The sequence below is a fragment of the Poeciliopsis prolifica genome, unplaced genomic scaffold (genome assembly GCF_027474105.1).
Source record: "Poeciliopsis prolifica strain line A6 unplaced genomic scaffold, Auburn_PproV2 SCAFFOLD049, whole genome shotgun sequence".
Classification (NCBI taxonomy): Eukaryota; Metazoa; Chordata; class Actinopteri; order Cyprinodontiformes; family Poeciliidae; genus Poeciliopsis; species Poeciliopsis prolifica.
This window is the reverse complement of record NW_026562424.1, coordinates 2,313,849-2,333,105: the sequence shown is the minus strand read 5'-3', so window position 1 is coordinate 2,333,105 and position 19,257 is coordinate 2,313,849. Positions and strand designations below refer to the sequence as shown.

The 19,257-nt window shown below is 40.6% G+C and overlaps 1 protein-coding gene across 4 annotated transcripts in view; it reads left to right on the top strand.

Moving 5' to 3' along the window:
• Positions 1-19,257, top strand: part of LOC129377682 (ankyrin repeat and fibronectin type-III domain-containing protein 1) — a 140,175-nt gene that overhangs the window by 105,208 nt on the left and 15,710 nt on the right. For all 4 annotated transcript variants that reach the window (XM_055057783.1, XM_055057784.1, XM_055057785.1 and 1 more), the window contains 7 exons: positions 7,912-8,131; positions 8,801-9,008; positions 12,410-12,607; positions 13,500-13,613; positions 13,703-13,800; positions 16,173-16,263; positions 18,951-19,058. In XM_055057783.1, coding sequence (XP_054913758.1) covers positions 7,912-8,131; positions 8,801-9,008; positions 12,410-12,607; positions 13,500-13,613; positions 13,703-13,800; positions 16,173-16,263; positions 18,951-19,058 — 1,037 coding nt within the window. The remainder of the gene's footprint in view (positions 1-7,911; positions 8,132-8,800; positions 9,009-12,409; positions 12,608-13,499; positions 13,614-13,702; positions 13,801-16,172; positions 16,264-18,950; positions 19,059-19,257) is intronic.

Sequence of the window (19,257 nt, the reverse complement as noted above, 5' to 3'; positions counted from 1 at the left end):
ACACACACACACACACACACACACACACACACACACACACACACTCACAGAGCCAACAGGTGGCAGGCCTTGCTCAGCGCAGCAGGAAAGCTGCAAAGGTTAAACATACTGCCCACTCTTCCTCTGCCGTTCTCCCAGGGGATCACAGAGAAAGTCAGAGATAAAACAGAAAAAAAAAAACTTTTTGCTTTGAATTATCAAAAGTAAATGAGATATTTGAGAAATATTTCCTATATGCTGTAAATCTGATGCTAACTTTCTCCTGATTTAAGTGAATTCTGTTTCTTACTAGTTGCTCCTCCATTAGCCAAAAAAAAAAAACATAAATTAGCTAAATAGAAACATAGCAATTTCAAGAAAAACTTATTTTTGCACTGGGATGTTTTTAATTCTTTTTTCCTGATTGTATTGAAAATGGTGCGGAACTGCAATGAAAAAATTTTTCACATCACACAAGTTGATCAACTGGATGTTACTACTGGCAGAAACAACAAAGAAGATGACAGGAAGTTGTAGAATGTTGTTTTAATGACTTATTGTGTAATTAAACTTTACTTGTGGTTTTAATTTTGCTTTTTTATTTAATGGAAACAACACATTTGTGAAATGTTGTTTATTCAACATGAGGAAAGTTTTGTGCACAATGACAAGCTGGAAAAACTAACATTTTCAATTTTTTGTAAATTTCTATAAATTTACAAAAACATTATCAGCAAATGATAGAATCTACAAAAAAGAAGTATTGATAAGTGTCTGAAGTATTGGTAGTGATTATTAACTTAAATAGCAATAAAATATTAATTCAGTCAATAATAGGAAACAAAGATGATGTCACTGAAAATGAAGGTTTTATTCATTCAAAACAATCTAAATTTGACCTGCTACTAATATCAACCTTAACCCTGATATCAGGTACATTTAGAAAATCTTTTTACCTGAACTGGGAGGAAGAGCCTCCCAGTGCTCTTCCTCCCACTGCTCTTTTTCCTCCCACTGCTCTTCTTCCTCTCACTGCTCTTCTTCCTCTCACTGCTCTTCTTCCTCTCCCTGCTCTTCTTCCTCCCACTACTCTTCCTCTCCCTGCTCTTCTTCGTCCCCCTCCATCATCCTCCCCCTCTCTGCATCCAGCAGCCTGGCTGCTTCCAGCCTGTCTGGTGCCAAGACTCAGATTTCAGAATTTCCTTCTCCAAGCCACATTTAGAGCCTCTAGTGTACTTTGTATATCGTGTCTCTGCACGTGTGGCTGTTTGAGGGAGCCAGTTTGTGCAACTTTCGACCTCTGCTGCTGCCGCCGCTTGGTACTCGCCGTCCCTGCGCAGCTCTCTGGCTTCCCCCATCCGTCTCCCTGCTCCCCGTTTGAACGGCGAACTCGTCTGCACAGGCAGCAGCTGTTGATGCGCGTCAGCTGATATCAACGGCTCTTTGTGTATAAATGTAATTAGACACGCATTCAAATAAAGCTGAGATTTATGAGCTTTCTTCAGTTCTCAGAGTGAGGTGAAGATTGAGTCAGGAAGATTAATGTGTCTGTTGAAGAAAAACACGCCACAGCATCATGCTGCCATCACCATGTTTTATTATTGTCCTGGTGTGATCAAGGCACAATTGGTTACATTCACTCAGAGAAATTTACCTGAGTAATTTTTTGAAAAACTGCATTTTTAGGAGTATTTTTAATTTTACTTTGACTAGTTATTTTATTATGAAATGTTGTTACTCTTCAGTAAAAATCTGTGAGCAGCTTTAATGAATGTAGAACAAGTTTGTTTTACCCAAAACTTCATCAGTTTTTGCTAAAGTTTTATTGAGAAAAAAAAATGATTAGAAAAAAATTCACTTTGCCTGATTTCTATTGAATATAAATTATTTTAATTTTCATTTTTAAAATACCAAAATAACACAGGCGTTGTCTTTTCACCAGATATGCTTGAGTAATATCTTCTTCTTTTACTTGAGTAAAGATATAGTTTCATCCTCACTGTGGGAAAATGCAAATTGAATGTTTTCTTTCTGTGCCATTCGTCCAGAAAGCCGAACTAACAGTCTCTCCCACCTGAGCTGTGCATCTCTGCAGCTTCTGAGAACGCCACAGAAAAGCCGTTTGTTTTCTCAGATTAAATTCAACATAAATGCAGCTGATCCAGATCCTCTGCTGCTCCTCTGCTCTGCAGCATCCGGTTTTATACTCCTCTGATCTGAAACAAACATCCAGAAAAGAACAACCAGTTGGAGCCCTGAGTTCTGAGTTTAGACTTGGGTTTGAATAATAATAATAATAAGCGGAACGTCATAAACAATTGTTTGTCTTTCAACCTGTCGTAGTTTTCCTTTGTTTGCCTCTGTAATGTTTTCCTTCTTGTTTTATTTTCCTTCTAACCATGTAAAGCTCTTTAAATTTCCCAGTTGCTGAAAATGTGCAATAAAACTAAACTGCCTTGCTGCCTGTAAGTCTGTTTTTACTGATTAAACGACTCCTAGTTGCTTTTAGTTGCACTGGATTTTATTTAAAGGTATTTGAGTGAAGTAAATGCAGCTTCCTTCCACTAGTCCAGGGGGTTTGAATATTTCTGCAAAGCATTTTATAGGCAGAATGAAATCATTTTTTATTCATGCCCAGTAAACATATTTCCGTCTTACTTTCCTATTTAGTTATTTGTAGCATTATGAATATTTAGAAGAACAATTAAAGTCTTTTATTTTCTTCTACTTATGTTTTTTTATATTTTCCCATTTATTGAAATTTACCAATAAAGATATTGTTTTAAAATTGAAGTAAAACATTAAGTCATAACAAATGCATTGAGCCTAAAGCCAAAGTTTTCCGTCCTGCTGATATTTTCTTTTCACGTAAATGTTAACCAACATTTCCAAAAAATATGCTTCGATTTAATTTGGGGTTTTTTCCCATCTCGAGTCTCAGACAAAGAGCTGCTAACTGTCTAGACTCGGTGGGCATGTTTTTGTTTACATGTGACTCACTGACTGTGGGACCGAACTTTTCTTTTTTGTAAATTAAGCTGATAAAACTAATAAAACAGATGCTCTGTGTATGATGTTTGCAACACGGGGGTGTTGAGAGTTTGTGGGAGTATTTGATGTGGGAGTCATCAAGGACCCAGGAGGGAGTCTGGCTCTACGAAGACTCGGTTTTTACCAGAGAAAACTGCTTCCTGTTTTCCAGCACTTTTAAAATGGTAGAGATGTGTGTGTGTGTGTGTGTGTGTGTGTGTGTGTGTGTGTGTCTGCGTGCAGCAAATTTCAGTCTAAGATGTTTTGGTGATTGCTTCAGTTTGAGATTTCCCATCTCTGGTCTCTAGTTTTCAGTAGAAAAACATAAACGCTAAAGCTGCAGTCGCTGTTTCCAATTCACCATCATATTGACTAAATATGAAAATTATTTAAAGGTTCAGTTTCTCCATCACTGCTACACACAGACTGATGCTTCTGAAACTTTATTTCTATTCATTTCTGCTTGCAGATAATAAAAAACACATTTGAGATTGAATAATTACATCAGACCAATAAAAGATGTTTTAATACCAAAATATGCACTTAAAAAATCTGCGTACGGCGCTTTTAATCTGAAAAATGAGCCTCATGGGGACCCATACTTTCATTTGTCGAAGACGACTGTAACCACAGATGTTGGTTTATCTGAAAAACGTGTCTCACATGAGTCGAAACGTAAAGAAAGGGAGCACATTTTTGTGAAAGATCCAACAGAGTCATGTATGTCTATAAATTATGTGTAGCTTTTAATGCACCGCCATTTTCTTTTCTGGGGTTAAAGGCTGTAAAATCTGCAGTCCGCTACTGTAGTCTTTTCAACTTTAGTCTGTTTTTCTTCTTGCCCACCGACCGTTCAGCAGTTTCTGGTTAAACTGACTTATTCAGAAAATAGGTCAGACTGCCATGCAGTTGGAGCCATTTTAAGCTTTCAGCCTTCAATGCAGATGAATCTTCATCGCTGCAGACAAAGCGACTGCATGAGGTTAATTGATGCTACAGCTGTATATAATATCATCTCCCATCAGGCCCGTCACAATAAATTTAGCTGGATAAAAAATCATATTATAAGTTATTGCAATGAACTGAAATATTGCTGTTTTGAGAACATGTTCATGTTGCATAATAATGCAAGTGCACTCTCTCAAAGATTATTAAACATACATTTTTAATAACCATTTATGAAGATATTATGAAGATATTAAATAAACTAAAACGATAAATAAAATGGAACGTTGACGTCTCTGTAAACAAATTTGTCCTTCATAATAGGAGTACTTGAGATAAACACACCGCACTAAAAAGATCCTTAAGTTTTGTGGCGGATTGTGATGATAAAAAACTGTCTCTATAATTAATAATAATGTGGTAATTTCATCCTGATTACTTGAACTGATATCAGGTCATTACTGTCACATTTGATTATGACTTGTAACGTGTCAGACATGTGATCTTCAGGATGTTGCAACTGAAACATCGAAGCCACCAGGCTGAAGAGGAAGTTAAGTTTCAACACAGCGAAATATAGATTTAGTTTAAGCTGCATGTTTTCATACGACATAGTGCAGCCAAGCTTACGCTGCAAAGACATGAAATCTCACCAAGTACTTCTGGTCTCGTTTCTTAGCTCAATTCAAACTAATTTACACAAAGAGAAATCTCATTTTAAATCAATAATTAATGTAATTTTGTCTTATTTTAAGTGTAGATAAATTTTTGCACCAGGAATAGACCAAAGAATCTCTGTACATTTTCTGTTTTTAGCAAAAAATACTTTATAAAATGTTTTTTCAAAGCTCTAACACTGTTGTAATAATTTATTATGACTACGTATCTTAATTTTTTTCACTGTGGCAGTACTTTTATTATTATCAATAGTTTATATTTCTCTATTTCTGTGCGGCATGTCTTTTGGTAAATGATATGCCACCCTCACGTGTGCGATACAACATCTCTTTGAAATCGCAGATGTACGCACTCCACGTTACACACAGCCGAATGTCGTCAGAGCGATGGGGCAGCGCCGTGCGTCTGTTCCATCTCAGGCATATAACAATAAGCCCAGGGCTGCATTCCAGTGGGCTTTCTCTTTGAAATGGGATACCGGCACACGCATCACAAATATATCTCCTGTTTTATCTTCCGGGCCAGGCCCATGGAAAAATTATTCCAAATACCTGCCGCGCTTTATCTGGAACCCTGGAATAGGTTAGGCCCAGCCGGGAACACGAGGATGTCTAAAATAAGGCCTCTATTACGGGATGAAGTGGAGATGGATGGGACGGAGCGGGAAGGGACGGGGATTGTGGGGGTAATTTAGGTGTATCCGCCCCTGTGAAAAAGGGCTTGTTGCGGGGGCTTTAAAGTCTACAATGTAGGCCGATGTCAGCTGTTGCACAAACTTCATGTGATGGGGGAGGGTTTGAGTGCAGACGGACTCCTATGTGGTCTCATACGTCCGTTGCTGAGTGGCGGTATAAATAACATTTTTCCTACAGATGTTCTCACCTTGACAAATCTGCTTGTGGCATGTGGTGTGACGGCCCAAACTAATGCCTTTATTTATGTGCGTCGACCTCCGCCTGCTCATGTCCAAAGCGCTGCGATGTCAAGAACCGCCGTTGGTCTGATTGAGTAACTGAGCATGTCACTTGTCTAGAGAAAAACGTGAAACTATCTGATTAGATTAGAGAATAATCAGATAAGATTCTGCAAACGGACATGTTAAAGGGGATTTATGTTAGGTCAGATCTAGATACAGAACACCTTCGTTACGTTTTTATATAAAATCATTTGTAGTCATTGAAATTTCAGTCTGCTCAGTTCTGACTATGTTGACCTGTGTTAGGGCTTTCTGTCGCTTTAAATCCAAATAATCTGCTGCTGGCTGCGGTTCTGAACTCAACGGTTACACTCACACATGAAAATGGCTGCAAAAGGATGCACAATTATACGAGTCTTTGAAAAGCAGAGGTGGAGCCTTCCGCAACACCAACAAGAATGCAGCAAGTTCATTCTAAATAATAAGTAAACAACAAAACATTTTTGTCTTTTCCAGCAGCCATTGTACAGCTCTTGAACTGGGAGCAGAAGAAACCCAAATAAAAATACAAAAATCTGTAAAATGTGAATTTTCCATTATAGGTCCCCTTTAATGTACACAGAAAATGTATTTTCTAGAATGTTCTCTGTGCATTTCCATAAATATAAAGTGTTGTGTAGCTGTATATTCTACCAAGAGGTAAAATTAGAGGGAGAAAGAGTTCAGATGGTCTGAAGAGACAAACTGGACTGGGAGGCGCTGAAAACGCCTCCTTGAGGAATTCATTTATCTCAATGGGTCTCTTTGGTGAGACCCAACACGGAGTCCGTCATCGTCGCCTGTGGAGTCCCGCTGACATTTCCTTCATCGGTCCAACGCGTCTGAGCACTTAAGGCCAGACTCGCCCAAGAAACACTTGTCATCTACATAGTTCCCATAGCAGGCTGGAGGAGGGCGTCGCAGCAGAATCAGCGTCGCAGCAGAATCAGCGGTGCCAAGAATCTGCTGGAAAGACGTGAACGTGATTGTTTCATAGTGGAAAGATGATCTTATGGAGCAAACTTCTGACTTGTTTAGGATGACCGTTACGACAACTGGTGCTGATCATGGAAATCTGACAAATCAGAATCATTTATCACTGAAGCATCATGGGTATTTCTCACTGGTGTTAGTTTTACTCTCTGTTCTCTGCCCCGTCCCCCTCTGAACGCTGTCAGCTCTGTGGAACATGGGTTACGTTTATCTGAGCCGTCAAAGTGATGCTGCGTCCTTCATGACAGGGCGGGATGATTTTCCCACTGGGCTATAAAATGCATGTGTGGAACCATTTTTGAAGTAATAGTGAACCGTCTTGCAGACGTTACCAATGCTTGGATATAAATTCATGATGTGTGTGGTACGTTTTACATTCAGTCATTCTTTTCCCCATTCAAGTACTGCTGACTCAGAACTTCATGTTTAGCTGTTTTCTTCTGGGAAAACTAAATTTGTTTCTTTACGTCCCGTGGAAACTGCTCCCACCTCTGTGACTCTGTTTTTAGCCGGTTTCTTTCCATTGTGAAGCCACAGACAGGCGACTGCTGCCTTTCTCTTCATGTAGCCTGTTGTGTGTTTTTATTTCTTTGCTCCTGGCGCAGTGTTTTTGCATTTAGTTGTGTGTTTTCACACCTTACAGTTCATGCTTTGCTTCGATTGCGGACATAAATTGCAACATTTGTTCCATTTTCAGCTGCTGTGGTTCACTTTCACACTGCGCTGAGTCAAACGAACCGAGCCGTTTGAAAAACCTGTTCCCCTCCTCGCCTGTGGGGGCGCTGCACCAAAAAACCACTGAACGGATCAAAGCGGCTTCCTTCCTGACAAAATGGAAATAAATATGGAGTGACATCAAATTTTTAGCTGGGCTGCTAGGTAACGGCGCCAGTAGTTTTTTCATCGGTATTAAGGAGTTATTGATTTAAAACAAGCTCCTCTATCTTGCTGAGAAGCTTCTTGTATTGATATTTGCACTAGAAGCGAGACCAGAAATATCTTAAGATTTAGTATTTTTGCAGTGTAAATAAACTGTTTGGTCTTTTCTGGTTTATAGAAAACATGGAGCCCAGAGAATCAGTGATACTGCAGTAATGCATCTGTTAATGTTTGTTTTAATATCTTAACTCAAAGTCATTTTTATCCCTCTGTTGGCTTCAACGCAGGGAAGCAGAGCTGTGTTTTTTAAGTTGGCTTCTTCTGTCCTTTCTAAACAGGAAAATAAAAAGCGACAAAAAACGGGCCTTCCCTCTTTAATGCCACAGAGCTGAAGGACCAGATGCTCCTTTCACCCATCTCTTGTGCTTCTCTCTCCGTGATCTCTCCTCCAGGGCCGATTCTGCCAAGATGACGCAGCCCATGCGAGGGGACCAGGTCCACCAGCCGGCATCGGCTCGCAAGTCCTCCAGCCTGTCCTCGCCGAGCGCAGCTCGCCGGCTCTACCGCAACTTATCTGGAAAGTTTCGTGTGGGCACCAACCCCCCCGCTCTGGAGGACAGCGTGGTGTCGGCGCGGGGAGGAGACAAGGAGAGGCTGCGCAAAACCACCGTCGTAAGTCCAGGATGGGAACAAAACAGCCAGAGCAGCTTTTGAGCCACCTGCCTGACGAATGTCACCAAGAGAAAATCCCACTGCAAAAACACAAACCGCACTGGTTTCCAGTGCAATTAATTATCTTAATAAACTTGGAATAAGACAAAACTAACTTTACAGTAACATATGTGTTTCCTTAATATTGATGAAAAATTCTAATTAGACTAAAATTATTTTACTTAAAACATTTTGCTACTTTATGTGTCACATAATCAGCCAAGGAAGGTTTTTGTCAGTATTTACAAAAATCAAGCTCTTCAAATGCAACTAACTTTAACTTTTCAGTGAGATACAGGAGCTTGTTTTAAATAATAATTTTGTAAATATTGCACTACTTTCACTAATGGGGAAAATATTTTGTTATAAGTGAATTTATCAGCTAATGTAACTTTTTCATTAATAATAAAAAATTATATACTTAAAACAAATGTATTTATTTGTTTTGCTAAAAAGTTACTTATAAGTTAGTTTTGTCTAATTAATGACACTTTTAATACAATTTTACAGTAAAAGTTGCATTAAAACCAACTTTGCATTATTTGGTAAATAATGACACTTTTAATACAAAGTTCTGTTAGAATTTGCATTAAAACTCCGTTATAAGTGTCCATTTCTTCTGTGTGTCAGTTCCAGAGCAACGAAGCTTTGTTTGAGGCAGTGGAGCACCAGGAACTGGACCTGGTCCAGCTGCTGCTGTCCCAGTACAGCCTGGAGGAGCTGGACCTCAACACGCCGAACAGCGAAGGCCTCCTTCCTCTCGACATCGCCATCATGACCAACAACGTGCCGATGGCCAAGCTTCTGCTGCGGGCCGGCGCCAAGGAGAGCCCTCACTGTGAGTCGACTCGTCTCTGCAGCCGCGTTTCCAACACCAGCTGCGCAAAACTGGGGATGTTTCTTCTCTAATGTCAAACAAATACTAACTCACAATGGTGAACAAATAAAATCACACGGGAAAAAGTTTGTTCATACGATAAGTCACGTGTGTCAAACTGGAGGCCCGAGGGCCAAATCTGGCCCACCTGGGCTTTTTATGTGGCGCCAGGTGCCACGTTGCATCAGTCAGTTCACACAAAATCTACTGATAGCAGCATTTTTTTTCATGTTAGTTCTAAAATTTTAATATATTATCATTTTGCAAAAATGGTCAAAAACATTTAGCCTAAGTGATACTAACTCCCACCTGGAGGTGGCGGTATTTCTTACTTTTCCTCCACTGACGCCTCAGCCTCACTGCATTTCAAATTATCGTCTGCAGTCATTGTGGCAGGTAACAAAGTCACATTTTCACAGATATATTGCAAAATGTTTTTCTAATATTTCTAAATCAGCACAAGACAGTTCATTATTTCGATTGCAAAAAAATGAGAAAAATAATTATGAAAACCTGGATGTTTTATTTTACTTAATTCAAAGGAGAACTTATCCAAACCCTGGATATTTATTCATATTTTAACAGTTTCCTAATGGATTTTATCAGAACATTTTTCCACAAGCTTTAAGAGCTTTGATGATCTTGACACCATTGCTGTCATCAGAAAACACACTTCCTGTCGTCTTCTTCGTTTCTTCCACCAGTAGTGACATCCGGTCGTTGATCACATGACTCGTGCGACGCGATAGAAATGTTTCCATGGAAGTTTTATTAAAATAAAGTGATTTTTTACAAAATTATTGCTTTTCCATTAAGCAAATTTATGTTTGTCATCCCAATAAGGAAACTTAAATTTACCAATATGCTGTTTCTGACGCTGAGGTGCTAATGTTTTGAAGTGGTCTAGTCAAAGACTTTAAAAATTAAGGTTTTGGCTCATTTCCTTCTTGAATAAAAATCTGCTGGGGGTATTTATAACTTTGGGTGTAAATGTACTCCAGTTTTTCCCATCTTTACTAATAGGCGCTCATTTCTTTTTCTTGCACTGAAAACTGTGATGTAATATTAGTATCTTTGTCAGCACTTTTCATTTTCTGTGATCTGCGAGCCTCTGCTCCGTTCCTCTGTTAATGATTAGAACTCGCCAGTGAGGCTCCAAGGCTGTTTGTGTTTTTACCCGTGCACACACACACGTGCACACACGCACACACACACACACACACGCACACACACACACATGCACACACACACGCACACACACACACGCACACACGCACGCACACACACACACACACACACACACGCACACACACACATGCACACACACACGCACACACACACACACATTTTCAAGATCTGAGCCAGACGTCTTATAAAGGTATCATTAAATTGAAAACACTTGAATGGAAAGTGGTGATCAGTGAAGTTTTGCTCTTTGATTGGGCTTTCCATCCAGAACCCGAATCATTCATGAGACTGTTCACGCATGAACGGCTAACGGAGAGAAAGAAGAAGAACAAACTCTGCGATGTGCATGTTTTTGTTCCTGCAGTCGGGTTTCTACTGCTCCTTAGAAAAAAAAAATTAAAAAGGAGCAACACCAGACAGATTTTTTTTTTTTTTTTTTTGCCAATACGTTTTATGGTGTCTAGAAAATGAGCCGTTTCAAAAACCTTCTGAATTTAATGTCTCAAATCACCGAGCAACGCAAGCAGAGCCCAGAACCGTGACCTAGCAACCAAGATCTATATCTACTCAGATTATTTCACTTGTAACAAAACATTTTTCCCATATTATAAGTGAAATAATGGAACTAGAATTTTCCATCCATATTAAGGAATACTCGACTTAAAATAAGCTCCTATTTCTTTCTGGAAAGTTAGTTGTCAGTTAGTATTGTCTGATCTCCAGTGTGCTGAGAAACTTTAGCAGAAATACTTGGTGAGACTCGGTGTTTTTGTGGTGATGTTAGTCCAGGATTCCCGATAAAGAGCGTTGGAGTCGGAGCCGCAGAATTAAACACCCAGATGGACATTTTGACACGGAGCTCTAAACTTACTGTCAACAGTGGAATCTAACGCTCAGCGGTGGAATCTACAATGAACAAACGCAGAGCTGACAGACTAAACAGACCCGCAGCCGTCCCAAACACTCCAAGAAACCAGCAGCCACCAAAGGAGTTCAGCTCGCTACTGTCTTCTTCCTGTCTTTATGTGAACCATTTTCAGACTTTTATTTGAAATAATCTGCATGCTTTTGCCAGCGGAGCGTGCAAACGTCTCTGATCTGGGTCTCCTGCCTCTGCAGCCTCTATCGCCGACTGCACAGCCACGGCTTGAGTATTTTCATGGGGTGTTACATCTCATTAACTGCAGTGATGGGTTTCATTGTTCGCCGGATTGTGGCAACACCCTAAACCTCTCTAAGAAAACATTCCTCTGCTGTCTCTGTCAGGCTGGGTTCCATTATATAAATAGAACGGTGACACAAAAATTTCCATAATTTTTGCAAAAAAACCCCGAGAAGTTTTACAGCAGCCATCTGAGCTGATGCTCCCTCGTGCATATTCCCACCGCACCGAGGGACACTCCTCCCTCTCTCACTCGTTCGTACTTTCATTGCCCCATTTTCCCTTATTTTCTAGCTGATGTCATCCCCAGAGAGGCAGCTCAGTCACAATAAATGAACTTTATTGGAGAATCTGCCGCAGCATTTTGGCAAATAGGAATTAAACAGAAGTGCCCTGCTAAAGCGGTTTGCAGCCTGGCGGCTTTCCTTTGGGTTTTGGGGTTTTTTGGGTGCATATTTCAAAGTGGGAGCTAAGAATAAATTTGGCTGAGAATGTCATGAACCTCGAATTTTTATGCCTGTTACAAAGTTGCTGTGATCTGATTGAAAGAAATTAAACTTTTCATATCAGTACAAGGTGAAAAAGAGACCAAATCAACAACAGAGGAGAAACGGGCAGCAAACACTGCAATGGTGAGGATTTGATTGGAAAAACCTTTTAAGATTCTTAATCACACCAGCTCAGAAATGCCTCTACGACAGAAATATTCCTATTTGATATGAAAATCAAAATGCAATGCAAATCTTTGGGACTTTCCAGACATAAAAATAATTACTGTATAAATAGAGATACACTGCAAAAACACACAACTTAACAAGTATTTTTAGTCTAGTGTCAAGTGCTAAAATCTTAATACACCTGAAATAAAATCAAACTAACTTTTTGGAAAGAAAAAGAAGTTAGTTTTAAGTTAATACTTGGTCTTTTTGCCGCCCAGCGTTGTGCCTGCAGGGGGTCCATATGTTTTGTAGAATTTGCTGGTCATTCACCGGTTACTCTCTGTGTGTCTCAGTTGTTAGCCTGGAGGGCCGGGCGGTGCACTTGGCCACCTTGGTGCAGGAGGCCGAGCAGCGGGTGTCGGAGCTGCAGGCCCAGGTCCGCAGCGAGGGTCCCGGCGAACGAGAGGGGTCCGACCAGGAGAGGCAGCTGAAGGCCTGGGAGTGGAGGCTGCGGCTCTTCAGACGCATGCAGATGGGCTTTGAGCATGCTAGTAAGGATTTGATAACTCTCCTCCAGCGGTTATTTTTAGTCTTCATCATTCTGTCCAGCATGTTTCCTCTCCTGACTGTCTGCCGGTGGCGAGGTAAAGAGTCCCACCCTGGGAAACTCATTACCATGCGATCGTCAGCTGAGGGCAACTCCTCAGAAATAAATGATGCTTTGACTTTCCCCTGACTTTCATCATCCTGCCTTTTGTGAAAAGATGAGTTTGGTGGGTAAATAATGTAAAAATCCCAACTTCAAGCAGTGGTGAGCACAATTCTGCCTGCTAATGTCACAAATGTTTCATTCAGATCACTTAGCTTAAATGCTAAAGACGTTAAAATAAAGTTTTGTGACTTTCAGCTGACTGAAGATTTGTTAATAATTATTTAAGTTCTTATTTTGAAATCTGTTAGAATCTGTTTTTCATTTTCTCTCTCATTGTTTTTGTCTTTTTTACATTAAACTGAATGAATGACAAATGAGGTTCACAGGAAACGAACACATTAACAAACATCAAACTTGTTGATTAAAAAAACATGTAAAAATGAACATGAAGTGTGTCATTTGCCTTTTTGTCTCCACTCACGATGTGATGCAGAGCACAATTGAAATTAGCGCATTATTGTTAGCTTTCACTAATTACTGTGTTGGTGTTGCATTTCATTAATTACTTTCACTACATACAGTCATTTTGTAGCACATTATTGTCCTATAATGTCAGAATAGCTCTTTAGCATTGGCAAAAATTATGTTTCTAATGCTTTAGATTAGCGCAACTAGCTTTTAGTTAGCATTGCCCACCTCTGCTGCTCAGGTTGGGCTCTTTGTCAGCAGTTTTGTCTGAATTAAAGGTTGTGAATCTTCTCTGTCAGTTTACTCCTCTGTTCTGCTGTCAGACCCTCCAGATGCTCCCAGTCAAGTTCTGCTGTCTGTTAGCAGCAGCTCCAGTTTACAGGTTGACTTCCACGAACCTGCCTGCGTCAACTCCGCTGTGGTCACCAAGTACAAAGGTCAGCGGCTCTTAAAGGAAACGTCCGCTCAGTTTATCGACCGGTTGAACGTTTCTTCTGATTAACTAACATTTGTTGTGATTGTGAAGTGTGTTGGAGCGCGGCGCCTTCATTCAGCCCCATGCTGGGTGAAATGATGGTGGACGATGCAGCGGCGCCACAGTGCAACATCACTGGACTGACTTCTGTGAGTTCTTCTAGAACCTGTTAATGTTTTCTGCTTCTCGGTTCTGACTTGAATTACAGGGACAGATTTAAAAACTTACATCCAAAAAACTGTTTAAATGACTTTTGGAGCAAATTTCCATTTAAAATTATTGGTGAGAATATGCAAAGAAAACTAAAAGCATCTTCTCTGACTGCAGCAGCAACATCTCAGAGGAGAAAAATCTTTAATTAGGTTTCTCAATTCTGTGGATTTGGTTTGTTTTGTTTGGGAAGATGGAAAGTGTAATAAACTCTGATGAGAGCCAAAAAAGCGAACTCTGGTCCACCTAAAAACCTCAGTCTGGTGTGGCTTGAATTCATGTGTGAACACCGCGCAGATCAGAGGTGAACTTTAGCGCAGGGCATTCTGGGTAAGCACAACCAAAACAAACTCGCTAGGCTAATGCTAGCAGGAGAAATGGCCTAAAGAAAAAAGAGAAATCCTCCAATCACTAGATTCTGATGTCACTCCATTTTTGTTTGCATTTTGTGAAACAGGAAGTTGCGCTCAGTGTCTTTTTCAGAGGTTTTTATGTTATTTCTTGGTGCAGCGCCCCCACAGGTGAGGAGGGGAACAGCTTGGTTTGTTTGACACAATATGAAAGAGAACCACAATGTAACTAATGTTGCAGTTTTAGTTCCCAATCGAACCAATTTGGTGTGAAAACTGCCTCAATCACTTATCAATACTTCTGTTTACAAAACTCCCTCATGTCAAACTTTTGCTGTGAATACTTTATTCATTTCTGTTTTACCAATCAGAACGCTTCATTTTCCTTCTGGATAAACTTTTTGGATCACCATCCTGCTGAATTCAGATTTTCTTGGCCAAAACCAATAAAATCAGTTAAATCAACGAGTTCCTGAACTGGCCCACAGGATGATGGATCCTCCACCGTATTTAACATTGATCACTAAGTGCTTCCATGTCATTAGGACAGAAAAGACTTTTTCCTGACAGCCGTACCAGCAAATGCTCAGCAATGCAGCAAGTATCTCTAGCTTTTATATGTTTTGGTGTGGAGGATTGTTGTACTGCAGGATAACATGAATTTATTTGAAGGCTCTTTGCTCAGAGAGTCAACAGACAGACATATTCCCCCTGCTAATCCATGATAAACAGCGTCCTACTGAAGCAGTTGCAGTTGAAGTTTATTCATGACAAGGAAACAACTGTGTTGCTGCTTCTCCAGCTGTTGTGAGGAAATTCACAAGCTATTCTCCCACAAGTCAGCCCCTACTATTACATACGTACCAGCTTGAACCTGGAAACTATTTAGTATTTTATTCAAGATGTATTTCTAGATTCTTCTGTGATAGACGTTTAAATCCGACTTTGAGAAAGAGGTGGGATTCAGCTCCCTCACTGATTTATGTTTGCCGATTTGAAGCAGACAGACAAGCGGACGCTCATTTTTATTCGTCATTATGTGAGAAAAACCGCCCCCACCCTCCCATTTAAAGTCCCAACCAAAGGGCTCTCCTGTCACATGACAGAGGTCAAGGTGGGGTCAGCGGATCTTGGCGGCTGCTCTTATGGATCGGGCTGAGAAAAGAGAAACCAGAGCCTCGTTGTCTGCAAACCGGAGCTCAGACAGAGGACCGATCATGGAGATTTACATCCACTTCTCCTAAAATAACCTTTAACTAAGTTTAATTGGATTTAGTCCATGAAATCAGATCTTTGGGTGTCATGTTGGATGGAAACCGCAGAATAAAATCAAAACGTGTTTCTATCTTTGGAATGAGGTCTGCAAATTTTATTTATTTTGTCTAATACTCTCACATCTGACTTATTGTGTGAACGAATACAAAACAAAACCCAAATAAATAAATAATGGTCGCACCATTATTTTAAAAATCAAATGTTTTAAATTCTGAATCATTTAAACCTTAGAAACTCGTATTTAATGTAAGAAGCCATCAACTTCCACACAATATATAAAAAAAAATGCTGTGACAGAGAAGGAGTGCTTTAACTTAAGAGAAGAATTAAAAAAAAGAAGTTTTGTATGTTTTCAGTGTTTTGAGTCAATTTATGGAAGGGATCAAAAAAAAAGTTAAACCAGGTTAAAAAAGTATTTAAAACGGAGCTTATTGGGGAAAATGGACCAAAAATGTTAAAAAGTGCAAATAATTTTACATTTAAAGATGAGAATGTGAGGTTTAAATTTAAGATTTTGTTTAAATAAAGAAAGAATCTTTTCAACCAGATCATGTAAAATTTGTTTCATTTTTTCTTGTTTTTATATTTTGTCTGTCCAAAATAAATAAAATAATCGTAATAATGATTGTAATGTGCGTCTATAAGATGAGTTGTTCCAGTAAATTGTGCCTACTTGTCGTTTGTAGGGAACCCATTACTATGTGCAGGTGTCAGCCTACAACATGAAGGGCTGGGGCCCGCCCACGCTCTCCACCCCGGCCTGCGCTGCACCGTCCAGTAAGTCTCCGTTTATTTGTCTTCATGTGTCCTGAAGACGGAGGAACAGACCGGGGTGATTTTCTCATCTTCTGTCTCTACGTTCAACTGGCCGAGCTCCAAGGCAATCACTGCTAATTGGCAAATTAAATTTGAGTCTTTTAATTTAACTCTGATACAACCATTAAGTTGAATTAAACTATTTTCCAATTGACAGTGAACAGAAGTTAAACTTGCCGTTACTCTACAAACTCATCCATCCGACGTGTCGAAAAGCAGCCGAAAAAAAACCTCCATGCTGTTTTTCAGCAATAACTTCATGTTTTTGGTGTCTAGAAAACAAGCTGTATAATTGTAATGTTGCCTAGCAACCCCAGCGGAACTCCACTGGTCACCTAGCAACCCCAGCGGAACTCCACTGGTCACCTAGCAACCCCAGCGGAACTCCACTGGTCGCCTAGCAACCCCAGCGGAACTCCACTGGTCGCCTAGCAACCCCAGCGGAACTCCACTGGTCGCCTAGCAACCCCAGCGGAACTCCACTGGTCGCCTAGCAACCCCAGCGGAACTCCACTGGTCGCCTAGCAACCCCAGCGGAACTCCACTGGTCGCCTAGCAACCCCAGCGGAACTCCACTGGTTACCTAGCAACCCCAGCGGAACTCCACTGGTTGCCTAGCAACCCCAGCGGAACTCCACTGGTTGCCTAGCAACCCCAGCGGACAGAAGTGGCCTCCTGTTTCCTGCAGCCTCTGCAAAAACAGAAGCTGCTACTAAGTGAAACTGTTTCCATTATTTTGAAAGGACAAGCAAAATGTTCCATTTATATTAGTGGAAGAAATCAGATTAAAAATGTTGCATTGGAAAAACGTGGCACAATGTTCACTTTGACGAGTTTCTGTTTTTTAATGATGACTTGACTGAGTTTTCCTCTCAGGTTTTACAGTGTTTGATGGACATTCAGTCTTTCAATGTGAATCTTGGCGTGTAAATTGTGACGTCATTTTGTGTATTCATTGAAAAAGAAACGTGTTGTTAGAATCAAACCTGTGTGTTTCTCTCTGGGTTATTTCTGCTGTTAAAGTTTCTCCAGTTGTTACATTCCTACTGGAACAGAGAACAAGCCAAACACTCTGTCTTTGTGGTTCTACTGGTTCTCTCCTGGCACATCTGGGGAACACATGAACATGTTTGTGCTCATCAGCACACACTGTTTTTCAGCCCGTGTGTATGTGGTGTCGGTTTAGTGAAACTAGGCTTTCCCTCTCGCCCGCCTCCCTCCGTCCCTCTCGGAGCTAATTTGGATGTTGCGTGTTTGTGTTTTCCATTTGGGCCTACCACTGGAAATATTTGCATGTCTGTGCTGCAGCGAGCGGCACGGCCCCAACAGTGGGGGCCTTATGCCGGGCCGTAGACGCCCGTTAAAGGGCCCGCTTGTCTTGTCGGGACAGGCACCTTTCCGGGAATAGAGGGCACCGTGTTTCGGCCCGTTGCACCCCCCGGGGGCTCAGGAGGAAGGTGGGGTTCGGGATGAGGGTGATGGTTGGTCAGGGTGGGTTATCGCTGACTCATCCTCCTGTAGTCACACAAAATGTGCTGAAGAGTCTTTTTTTTTCTGAATAGCCACTCTTGCATAACAAGAGAGATTGGTTTGTTTTTATAGGACAACTATTCTTTCGGTGCGTTTGGATCATTTGGTTAAAGGGGATCCATTACGCAAAAATCACATTTTGCATGTTTTTGTATTTCCATTTGGGTTTCTGCTGCTTCACACAACCCAGATGTTGTTCGGCACAATATTCATGTTTTTTGTTGTCTGAAAAATGAGCCCTTTCAAAAACCTCATTCACACCAAGCAACCACAGCCCCGTTACCTAGCAACCCCAATTAGGGCTGTTGCTCTGCCCCTAGCAGAGCTGCAGCACATTTGGTCAGCTGGTTTTACCGCTGTATGCACTGTACAACGGCTGCTGGAAAAGGCAAAGTGTTTATTCTTTACTTGCCACTCAGAAACTGCTTTTCAATGAGGCGCGGTTGTAGAATAGTGCCTCTGTTTTCACATGTGACTGTAAATGTTGAGTTGGTGGGCGTGGCCAGCAGCTTATTTGGATTTAAAGTGACAGGTCGCCCTAAAACGGCTCGTTCTGAAAGGAGAACTGGAATGTCATCATCTATAAATTATTTTGTATAAAAAAATTAAATGTTGATGATAAACATGTTTCAGGATCTAGATCTGTGCCAACCTTTTACAGGAAGCATCATAGGTCATACTTAATAGTTTGATCAATCTTTGCAGAGCAACTGGATGAAAACCTTTGCACTGACTAAAAAGTGCTTTGTTTGTGTGGGACTGTTGATTTAGGCGTGTACTTCCCACACTTTCCAGTAATTATTTGTTACACAATATAAAACAAATTACTTTGATTCCTAATGAATCTGCCAAATGTCTGGTTGGTTCTTTCACTGCAGAGACATGAAATCATCACAAACCATCTTCTGTGAATGGAACCTTTGGCAGCAAAAAACGTGACTTGATATAAATTAAACACATTTCCAGTAGACATATTTATTCATTTATTTTTGTACGAAAACACAGTAAAGTATTTTGTGTGGCGCCGATGCTGCTGCTTTATCCCCACTGGTGACATAATCTCATTGGATGTGGAAAGTGTCGATGCATTTCTGAGGCGTTTTGTCGTCGTTCTGCAGGCTGGAGGGACGTGGACGGCCACCCGCCACGCCAGAGAGGCCAGAAGGAGGCGCTGGACCAGCTGCTCGGTCAGATCAAAGAAGCTCATCGCCACTGCGGGTGCCACGGTGATTTATTCTGACATTAAATTAGTCTTTACTGTTTGTATCCCAGAATTGGGGAATGTTTAAGTTCGTCTTCAAAAACCTTTTAAATTTATCCCTTTTAGTTTGTTAATATTTTTTTTAACATTATGTCTCACAATATGGTAGAGAAGCCAGAAATTGTAGGAAATAAGGTTTTTGGTAAAATAAATAAATAAATAAA